Source organism: Lycorma delicatula, chromosome 9, assembly GCF_047948215.1.
Source record: "Lycorma delicatula isolate Av1 chromosome 9, ASM4794821v1, whole genome shotgun sequence".
Taxonomy (NCBI): Eukaryota; Metazoa; Arthropoda; class Insecta; order Hemiptera; family Fulgoridae; genus Lycorma; species Lycorma delicatula.
Window position 1 is genome coordinate 37,864,960 of NC_134463.1, and position 12,370 is coordinate 37,877,329.

At 29.9% G+C, this 12,370-nt stretch overlaps 1 protein-coding gene across 5 annotated transcripts in view; it reads left to right on the top strand.

Annotated features, from left to right (window-relative positions):
* LOC142330599 (TATA-binding protein-associated factor 172-like) overlaps positions 1–12,370 on the top strand; it is a 143,925-nt gene that overhangs the window by 81,125 nt on the left and 50,430 nt on the right. For all 5 annotated transcript variants that reach the window (XM_075375991.1, XM_075375994.1, XM_075375993.1 and 2 more), the window contains 4 exons: positions 1,016–1,151; positions 4,775–4,911; positions 9,207–9,475; positions 10,673–10,877. In XM_075375991.1, coding sequence (XP_075232106.1) covers positions 1,016–1,151; positions 4,775–4,911; positions 9,207–9,475; positions 10,673–10,877 — 747 coding nt within the window. The remainder of the gene's footprint in view (positions 1–1,015; positions 1,152–4,774; positions 4,912–9,206; positions 9,476–10,672; positions 10,878–12,370) is intronic.

The following is a 12,370-nucleotide window of genomic DNA, read 5'->3' on the forward strand; positions in this document are numbered from 1 at the left end:
ACCTATTTATTTACTTTTACTCATGCAATGTAAAAAATAATATTTAAAAGTTCATTTATATCATTATCATTTACATGTGATGAATAGGCCATTTTTTACTAATAAACATCACTTAACAATACCTTATTTTCATTTCAATAGCATTGTAAAACATTAGTAATTAATTCAAGTAGTAACACAAAGATCATTTAATCATATAAAAAATTCAAGATTGTTTACTCACACAGTCAGTAACTCTGTTATTTCATATTTACATATGTCACATCCACAGACACAAACGGTTAGAGATAAAAATATGACTGAAAATTACACAAAAATAATAATAAAATTATAGAAACAATAAATTACACAAAGAAATAATAAAACTAACACATATGTAACTTAAGGAATGATCAAAACAACGAAAACAAATGCATGATGACTACTGTTCAATAACAGCTTGTTATGAAACAAGACATATAGAATAGAGAGCCAATATGCTACTAGCACGTCACTGTTAAATTAGCGTAAAAATGGAACTAGACCCACACACATTGCAGTAACTCGTCAAAAAACAGAATAAAATGGCTCAATTCATAATGATAAAATATTTCTTCAGAGACACTTTTCAGCAAAAAAGTGGATGATGAATTATTTTGTCAAGGACAATTTTTATCAGGGTAGTTAATGATGAGTTATCTCATTAAAAACTGGTAAGAGGTAAAATACCTGATTGATGATAACTGTTTTATCAATAAAAATGCAGATTTAGTTTTAAATTTTAATTTGTGTGCCATTTTTTGACATCTTATATTTATACATTTATTTTACTACCTTTAAGCATAGCCCTTCTTTCTTGGAATTAGTCTTTTTTGATAATCTTTCTTGAAATAAATGTAAGAATTATGCCAAACACTGTTCACATCTTTAAAAATTTGATATCATTATCATCAGTTATTTATCAAATAATTTTTTTTATGATTTTAGTTCTGGTTAAAAATATTGTCAGTTTATTAATGCATCACTAATTTTTTAGATGGAGGAGTTGCATCAGCTATGGTTAGAAGATGTATCTCTAAGATTAGTTTGTGTTCTTGCATTGGATAGATTTGGTGATTTTGTTTCTGACCAAGTTGTTGCTCCAGTCAGAGAAACGTGCTCTCAAGTTTTAGGTCAGTAAATAAAACTCAGTTGGGAAGTTTAAAATAAGCTTTAATAAATCTTTATCTATCTATTATCTGTAACCAAATGTGTTAAAAGGAAAATAATCTATACTACAGTTGTTAATTGGTACCAATCAGCATCACAATTTTCATGAAATAGTTATCAAACAATTTGTTTTAATTACATTAAAACTCTTAGTATATAACAATTGATACATGATACATAATACATATATCAATACATGATATTGATACATAATGGCAGACAGTTGATGCCATTTTCTGCCCAAAAACCAAAATTGTTTCAAACCCACAAAGTGAAATATTGAAAGCTGTGATTAAAATAGAAAACATGCATAAAAAATTATTTTTATGAAAGATTGAATAAAATTATTAAAAATTGTCATAAAAATATTTTATAATTAAAATACATTTGAAGATAAGTGTAATAATCAATAACCATTAATAGGTAATGTAAATGTTGTAAGCAAATATAAATTTAGTTTCTGATAATTATTTAGCGATATTGTTCAAAAGCACTGAAAAAATCAAAAGAAATGATACGCATATTTTATATTAAATTAATAAATTTGATTATCGATTTCACTAACTTTTTTTTAAATTTATTTATTTTCATTTTGATGAAACTCATATTCAATGGCCTATAAGTTACACTGGTTACAAGCCATTTAAAAATTAAATAATGAAACAGAATTAAATAGATTTAATATTTGTGAAGCCAACTTATACTCATTTGCTGGCTAAAGAATTGTGCTGTTAGTTGTATGGTTTTTCTTCTTGCATTTTTTTTTTTGTAATTAAAATCATGCATGCAATAGTCTCTTGCTTCAGATGATCAGATGCCACTTTCTACATACTGTATTTTATTACTAAACTTGTGGTAATAAAAATTTTGTTTGTCATATTATAGAATAAAAAACCAAACTTTGGCTTATTTCAGGGAATCCAAAATCTGAGGCAGTGACTTCTTATTTAATTTACTTGAAGGAAATTTTTAATTGAGGAAAAATTCTTGTATAATATTTATAATATTATTTGTCTTCTCTTTTTTCTTCCTAAATAGATTTTTAGCAATTGACCCCCAAAGGGGAAGACTTGTGTTGATCCCAGTCGCCACATCACCCTCACCATTCCTAGCCCTGATGGGATTTTCTGGAGGTCATCTTTTAGACCTAAACCTGATAACACAGTCATCATTTTGGCCTCTGTCATGATACCACTGATGCAAATGTCTTGGCAAACATTTCAATTGTTGTTTTTACACAACTTACTACTGCCTTCATATAGCCTCTTGCAACCTCAACCAGCTACCATAACTTATAACCCTCAACTATCAAATTAACCAATTCACGGAAGTCTGATCCCTGCACTTTCCTCTAACACCAAATGTTTTACACTATAATGTTTCCTATATCTAACTTCAATTAGAGTGCACTCTTGAGACTTGATTGAGTCTAACACCAAAAATATTATCCCCATATCAACAAAACAAGTATTGATGGAAACAACAATAATTTTGTCCTACAATTACTCTTAAGTCCTCTTGATTTACTTAAAAATCAAGAAACAGATTCACAAATTTAATGATCTAATAAAACATAGCCTATCTCTGCTCTGGTACACTTTTGGGAGCGAGATTAATGCCTACACCCTCCCATATCGCAGCTCCATCACAGAGTACTCTGCAAATCTATTCTCATCCTAACAGTGAATATCTCAGCTAACTGGGGCTTGATGCCAAAACACCTGCATTGACAAAGTAAGTTCTCAGGCAGCCAGCCTCCCAGGTTGCTATTCTATCTATACATTTATAATAGCATCATACCTTCTTAGCCATCCTCCTCAGGGCTAAGAATCTAAGGAAGCCAGCAATTATATTCCATCAATTTTGGTTTTCCAGTGTTCTTGCAGATCAAAACCAGAATTGATCCTCGCAAGCTCTCTAGCTACTTTTGTATGTTCAGCTTTATACCTGGGGCAGACGTATAAGTCATGGTGCACATCATCAGTGACATTTCACTCCGGACACAAGCTTGAATCAATCAAACCAGATCTGGCCTACCTATCTCGAAAAGCACCATGTTTAGAAAGAAACTGTAAAATGCTGATTGGAGGAAATTCACCTAACTATCTGCATACTTTTCACATCAGGAAAAATACCATACATGTAATGGTCATTGGACAATTCAGTCCACCTGACCTACCATAAATGGAAACCTTGGTCGTCTATTTCTTTTATGCGCCCAGGGTAAGTTGTCCTACCTTCTTGCCATCATAACATAATTGGTGCTCAGTTGCAACGATATCAATAGAAATAACAAGGACTGTCTCTCGAGAAACAGTCTTGTAGAGGTACCAATCACAGATAGCAATAAGAGAACACTGGGCTGTCAACAAAATATTCCTATAACATTTGTAGCTCATTCAATGATCCCAAACAAGTGCATACAGCATTATAGCTTTGCATACACTCTTATATAGAACACGAATGGTTCTAAAATAAGCTCCCAATCGGGATGAATGCTCTCCGAACACTGAAGAAAGCAGAACAAACTTTTTTGGCAGCACATTGAAAGTGCTCCTTGAATAGAAAATTCTCATCAAGGATAACATCTAAATACTTCAGCAGCAGGACATACCTAATTCGATCTCATGCAACTGATACAAGAGATTGTTGTATAACAGTTAGCCTGCCCTTCAGCAACATCATCGTTATTTTCTCTGGACTAAACTGCATCTTATGTTGCAAACTCCATAACAGGAGTATCTTGCAAGCCTGGGCTTCCCTAAATTCAATCTCGTACCTCAAATCTCCTTTAACCAGCGAAAGCCCATCATCCACATATGCAATGATATTGCATCCACTTGGTAGGCTCAACCGCATCAAAGAATTGAATTCAACAACCCAGAGCAGAGGTCCTAAAACACCACCCTGCAGACAACCTTTAGATAGTGTTTTTCCTACTTATGAGATAACGTCCTGATTGCTAAAATAACTATATAACACATTCAGCTTATTCTGCATACAATCATGTTTCTGCAGCTGAAATAGGAAAGAGGGTCACCACTAATTATTAAAAGCCCCTGATATGTCCAAAAAGATACCTGAGACATAGTCACTGGAAGAAACAATGTTGATAATAGTATCTTTCATGCCCCTGCCTGGGTGAAAACCACATTGTTTATCCTTCAACAACTTTCTAAAATTCAGTCTATTAATAATATGAAGATACAAAACCTTCTCAAAAATTCCTCAAAAAATTTGCCAATTCCTCCTTTAAAGTTGGCCTTAATGTCATGAAATTTCCCCTTTTTCTACAGCTAAAGAAAGCTTTGAAAAGGAGGTGATTTTTGCTCAATTACTAAAATTTCATACTAATAATAAACATTTGAGGCTTTTGAAAAACTGCTTTCTAGTAAAATTTAAATCAAACAGATGATTGTGTAAGTGTGTGAAGTTGTAAAGAGAAAACTGAATAGAATAAATTCCAAAAGATCAGATGATGCAATAAAAAAAGATTTTCCACCAATTTATGAATTAAATTACATCTCCTAGATATCTAATTTAAAAATCCAGTTTTTTTACTTTCATGTATGTGTGCACTTAACAGGTTCAGTTGTACATCTGATGAGTAGAGATGGTGTAGAAAAAGTGCTAAATGTATTAATGCAATTACTAAAACATACAGAATGGGAAGCAAGACATGGTGGACTTCTTGGACTTAAATATCTACTTGCTGTACGACAGGTATGGAAGTGTATTAAAATATGTTTGCAGTTACAATTTTTTTTTTCAGTTTGATGTAAAATAATTTTATGTTTATAACTAGCAACCCAGTTGCGGCTTCACCTGTACTATATGGTTGTTGGCATTTCCCGTGACGCTCAGGGGTGTTTAGCCAGCCAAGTCCAAACACCCTTCCCATCTGGAATGGACACCCCCAGTGTTCATTAAACTCATGCTTGTGAGAATGTTAATGATAAATAAAAATTAAAGCCTCTTCAGTTTATAAAAAAATATCAACTGTATTGTAATTTCTTCAGAGCTACAGTTTGATCTGTACAAGAACCACTAATTGGTTTTTAGATTTCCCATTACAGCTTTGCTCATGAAATACATAATCAGAATTGCAAACATGAAGTACCATCACAATGTTACCAAATCTCATGATTGATTAATGGTGGTAGCATAAAATGACAAAAATCTAAAAAAAAAAAAAACAATTTATTTTTTAATTCATAACAAATTAAAATTCAATACCCAAAAATGTTTTTTTAGATATTTATCTGAAGAGTATTTGCAAGCTCAAATCAAGTAAATATAATACTTGGAAATGGGGAAAATTTGCAAACATTATTCAACATTTGTTTTACCTTTCTTCAGCCAAACTAAGAAACTTCTCTTACTCCAAGAATCAGGTTGATAACTTCATTTGTTACCAAAAAAAGAGTAAATTTCATTATTACTCCATTCTAACCCTTTAAACTCTAAATTTCAAAAAATCCTTTCTTAGTTTGCACTTACACCATAAGAAGAACATATATCCAAATTTTCATTAATTAATCTTCAGTAATTTTTTCTGGGCGTTGATCATGAATCACTCTGGTATTTAAGTGAAAACTTTATAACATTTTTAATAAAATGTATGGAGTCAGGTAATGTTTCCATAAAATGTATGCAGTGCTAGTCAGAAACCTGTAGTTTTTATGCCTATGCTGTACTCTAGCTGAGCTGGTTAATAAAATTTGGCATATTTTACATAAGGACTTATTCTGTCCCTATAAAATTCAAGATATTAATACATTTTGGGAACAAAACTACAAAAACTGCAAATTTCCGTGGAATTTTTTTACAGTTGATTAGTGAAAACCAAAAACTGACACCTAACACCTTGACAAGTGAGAAGCACATTTTCATTTATCAACACTTAATAACCAAAACTTCTGTTAATGGTCTCCCACAAAAGCCACAATACTTCATATGAAACTACTTAACAGTTCTGAAGATGTATGAAGTTATGCACAATCTTGGCATTAGCTATTATTGAACTTATACAATAGAGAAATTCTTATATTAGATACCAATGTAGTTCCTGAACTCATCATTTGGTAAATAAGGAATCATTGTTTTTTGTTTTTTTTTTTTTTTATGAGATAGAACTATGAACTGCATCACACAAGTTCCAAAGTAGATTTATAGAATTTGGATTTATAAAATTTAGTCTTTGTGTTCTCAGTATGGGAACATTAATGCAATTCTCTAAATCAGGTGCTCTACAATTCAGGTGCTAAATCATTGAGTCCTGTTGGAAATGAATTCCTATGGAAATTCTGTAAAGAGCGACAGGCGAGTCTCAACAGACTTACTTAAATTACATTAAAGTCAAGGCCATCTATAGATTTTTTTTGGGGCACACAACAAAGATTCATTATTAGCACCTAGAAGCTACATTTCTATAATATACAAACTAGTTATGTAATAACAAACAGTAAATATCACAGATATATTAAATAAATAACAGAAATATAAAAAATAAAATCAAAAAGCACAATATTACAAGCAAAATAGTAAAAATCTTAAACACATTAAAACATTAAATATTTGAATGCAGAGCACAGTCTTAAGAAACAACAAGACATTGGATAACGTCATATTGTTCCATATAATACTTCGATGTTAGACCCTAATTTATATTTCCAACGAAGGTGGGCGTTTCTGTTTCTGCCAAACAAAAACAAACTGTTCTTTGAAAGAGAATTGTTTATACAAACTGTCATACAATTGTTTGTACAAACAGATTAATAATTCAACAGATTTATTAATCTGTTAGTATTCATGACTCATATTTCCATTACATTGCTAAACTGCATTTTGCATTTAAAAACAATTTGATTTTAATATTTTTCTTAATGCAATAGTTGCAGGATGTTAATATTAAAAAAAAATTATTGCCACTGTAATTTAAGTGCTTTTAAATATAAAATTTGTTCATATTTTAAAAATTAAATAAATGAAAAAATTTACTGTGTATTATATAATAATATGTTAGATGCCATAACCATAATGGTTGTAGATCTTTCCAGACCAAAGTTACTCCCAAAAACTTTACAGAAATTATCAAGAATAATGAACACCTACTCTAGGCTTGCTAAGGATAGTACAGAATGAAGCCTGGTGGCTTTTCACAGCTGAACACACTGTTGCATATCAGTACATCAAGTCACTGAAATCTAAATGATGTTCAGCCCTACAGTCATCACCATTTTTCCATCATCACAGTCTAGCCATAATCATCATTACTCAGAAAGAGAAAGGAACTAAGTAGTTATACCTTAGAAGCTTTTTATCATATTTATTGAAAGAATGTGACATTGTAAAGCAACAAGTAGATGTGTGAAACACATCCTACCTGTGGGAAACAATGCATTACATCATCTTCACTAAGTAATTAAGTGACCGATAAAATTTATTTTTTGCAGGTCTGTTATAGTATAAATTATTATGATTTAAAGATGTTTATTATTTATAATATAAATAAAATAAACCTTTTTTTTAAACATTTTATTAAAAACGTTTTAGTAAAACTCATTTTATATTAACGATTAAAGATGCATATTCATTCTCATTTTACTTTTCATGTAAATTTTTAAATATTTAAATAATGAATATCCGTAAATAAATCATGATTTTCAAGACGGGACCCTTCATTCCACCCCACTTAGATCCTCCCCACCTGTAATGTTACGATCTACCATTTCCGTTTCTCTTTTATTTTACTTAAGCTTGTGCTTAACTATAAATACCTTTTTTTTACATTATATCTTTTTGTTCTATAAAAGTTTTAGAGTTGTTTTCCCTTAATTTTATTCAGTAAAAAATTGTTTTTTAGTATATTTCATTGGTTGTATGTTTTTAACACTTAAAATGTAATGTTTTGCTGTTTTCTATTAAGATCTCTTCAACACTTTTTTTAACTTTATTTTTTAATAAAGTTTTGCTTTATTAGATTAACTTCTTTCTGTAAGCTTTGTGCTCTGAAGTAGAAATTAAAAGATATACTTATATCGAAAATTTTAGTAGAGGTAATTTTAAATTATCACTGCTTTTGCTACGTTATCGAATTACAATGTTAAGAATTATTAAAAAAAAATTATATTTTTGTTTGAAGTTAATTTTTTTTTACCTTCATTTTGTTGATATCATTTGTTGCCTGTGATCTGACGATCTTAAACCATCAAAATTTGTGGTCTCATTAAAAAACAAGCTTCTGATTATGTAAAGTCATCATCAGTTAACATTCTTTATAAGAAAATCAGTGGGCGATAGGAGCATACATAAGCATACATAATAAAATTAATTGAAAGCATGCCGAAGCTAATCCATAAGTTATTTAAACTAAGGGGATTTATTAATAAAATTCATCCAAAGTAATAGTTTGCCAAAGATGAAATGCTTGGAAGCTAAAATTGCTGGCCTTTTTTTACCATTTACTTATGTTTCAGGGAATTGTGCTATTTTTAAGTACGTAAAGTAATTTAAAATAATTATAATCATTCCATCGTATACTCATAAAACATACAGTAGAGGCTTGATACTTGTACAGAATATTTTTTCTGTAAGCCTGTACTTGATAGGACTATATTTAATACAAATTGGTGATTGCTTTATTATTGGTCTGCTTTAACAAAAATGAAAGTAAAACTTATTTATTAATTCTCGCTATGGCTCCATTTCTCATACTGTAACAGTGGAACATTTATTTATAGAGAAATAGATTAGTTGTTTTCAGAAAATATAACATCCATTCTATAACAAGATGTTACAGAGTGCCAGAACATTGCTATTGTTATTTTTTTCTTAAAATACTTATGAATAGTATTATCTACAAAGCATAATCCTAGTTTTGTATGTTCAATAAAAGAGTAGATAAAATTTGAAAAACTTAATGTATAATTAAAAAACTAAAAAGTTATAATACTATTCATGCATAATTCATACTTTGTTGTACTTAGAGAAAAATGTTTAAGTATTTATTTTTTTAGGATCTCATGGAAACACTGTTGCCGATAGCATTTCCATCGGCTCTAACTGGTTTGAGTGATGAAGTAGATGATGTGGGTGCAGTTGCTGCATCTTCTTTAATTCCAGTGGCGTCAACGCTAGTCTCTAAATTACCTCATGAAATACCAGTTATTGTTAAATGTTTATGGGATCTTTTAGCTGACCAGGATGAATTAGCTGCTGCTTGCAATAGTTTTATGGGTTTACTAGCTGCATTACTCAATATACCTGCAACTAAAGATATGATCAGGTAATTTCATAATTATATTTTGATTCTGATAATATATATTTATTTTTTCATTTTAATTTACACAGCACTCTTAGGAATTAAAAGATTTTATACATAAAATTGTATAAAATCAATTATTCAGTACACAGTAGTGTAACAACATTCTATTTCATTTGATATTATTGTAAGTAACAATAAATTGTAAGAGTGTGTATTTCTCATAAAAAGATACTTTGCTAAACTATTTTTTGGTTATTTTAGTAAATTATTGAGAGAATCAACTGCATGCTCATTAATAAAGCCACTAATAAATTCAGCAGCACACATGCATCAGTGTAACTGTATCCAATGTTTTTAATTTTAAAGATAAATAGGAATTTTTTTATTAATCTGGAATTTTACTGTACTTTACACCCTTCAATTTCTAAGTTGCTAGATCCTGAGCATTCCAGGTGTGGCACAGCCTTGTGGTTTAAGGAAATGTTCTTCCTTATATTATTAACAATTTAGACACAAATAATATGAATTGACAATAAAATGGCATTGGGATAACAGGGGCAAAATTGATTATGTCATTATTGCACATGGATACTGCTGAAAACTATTAAATTTGGAAAAATACCAAATTCCCATGATACCTATCTAGATAATCAATCAATGAGAGAACTTGGATGAAAGAATAGATCTACCAACCAAGGACTTTAAACACCTTTGAAGATTTAGATAGTTTTACCAGACTGAAGTTTTAGAGACTGAATAGTTTGTATAAGGATGATATTGCTAGAAAACAAAAATAAAATCAGAAGATATAAATTTTATGAAGTTAGATATTTTAAGTTAAAAATTGTGTAACTTACAAATACGATATAATGTTCTTGACATTTTCTTAAGAAAATAAATAAAAATATTTCATTTGCAGGCAGTATATTTCTGTTTTTTAATAATATAAATTGTATATGTTTTTGAGGGACTTCTTTTTTATGGTAATTGTGAATTGTAATTAAAATTATCTTTCAATTTTTATTGATTTTATACTTATTTGTTTATTTATCACTATCCTGAACCACTTCTTTATAATTTAACTAATATTTTTTGTTATTCTGTATCGTCTTAGACCTCTTTGCATTGATTGATTTCACACACTCTGTAATTTTTTATTATTTTGATTGATTTTTTTTTTATAAATAATGTTTTTTTTTTTTTTTAATTTTATTTTAGTCCAGATCAACTAGTCGTATCAAGACTGTGGCCGTTTCTAATGCATAATGCTTCATCTGTCCGTCGTGCAACACTTCAAACATTATTAACATTAACGTCATCTAAAGGTACTGCATTGTTATGGGATTATAATATTTTACAAGAAGCTTTACGTTATATTTATCAAAGAGCACTTATAGAACCAAATTTGGATCTCGTGGAAAAAGTTAGTAATCTAATTTATCAATAAATTTATTTACTTTTTTAGTGGTTTAAGTTATACAATAGTGAAATTATAAAAGAGTTATTTGTAATGTTACCATCAATGGCGCAGTGTGTTTATAATGTAGCCTGAACAATTATAAATTTACAGTAAAAACTCCCCTTTAATTTCATAAATTATATTTTTCCTGTAGCCAGCATTACAGATGTTAGCTATAAAAAGTGATGAAATTTCATAACTGTTCTCTGTTCACATTCATTGCAGTACTTTCATTAAAATTTGGTTAATTTGTAAAAATCACTTTCTTTTATGCTTGCCTGTATATTTATTATGCTAAAAGTACATAATTTAGTTTAATGGGTGTACGAATATGTAAAACTTTTTAAGAACTGGATCTTATTAATTAACTGTGTATTTAATAGAACTATTGCTAACCATGGATGGAAACATTTTACTAATTTGCAAAATTGTAGTGCAGGTATTTTAGTAAGTACAAACAACTTAGAGAAACAGTTTTGAGATTTTATTGAATTAATTAGTTGTAGTTATTGAAGAGTTAGATTTTATCATATAATTCTGTAACAGTTTTGATGAATATTTTGTTAACCTCATCTTTACCTCAGATCAACACAAAAGATTAGAGCTTCTAATTATTCTGAGAGCTATTCTCTTTAAAGCTATACTTATTACTTTCTCTTTTTTTATATTAAGCACTTAAGCATACAAGATGTTTGGTTTCAAATAAAATGTGCTTCCTTCCGTTAGGACTACGGATGAATTCAAAGGAGTTTTTGCCTGTATGAAAAAATCTGTATACAACTTTTCACAACAGACTGGTGTAAAATACACATCTTGCTGTAATTATTCATGATTTAAATTTGAAAATACATCTTTTATCAACTCTTTCTATTTAGCCTCCAGAACCACCATAAGGTATTGCTATAGAGGATGATATGTATGAATGTAAATGAAGTGAAGTCTTGTATAGTCTCAGGTCAACCATTCCTGAGATGTGTGGTTAATTGAAACCCAACCACCAAAGAACACCAGTATCCTCGATCTAGTGTTCAAATCCGTATTAAATTAACTGCCTTTACTAGAATTTGAATCTTAGAACCCTCGACTTCGAAATCAGCTGATTTGTGATGATGAGTTAACCACTAGATCAGCCCGGTGGACTTATCTTGTATCAACTGTCAACAACTAAAGAAAACATACAAACCAAAATGTCTTAATTAATGGAACTAGCTTCTCAAAAACATTATTGATAAACAGATAAACCTGATGCTATATTTCACATCAGACAAAGCATGATTTCATTTACCTGGGCATTTTAATTCACTAGCATGCATTTCTACAGTTTTTACAAAAGAACAAACTGTCATAAGCATGGCATCTTTGTTCCTCATATATATGTAGTTGCGATTTTTTTCCTTCGGGGCTATTTGAAGTATTGAGTTTATGAAAGATCCTCGTACTGTCAATGAACTGAAGAT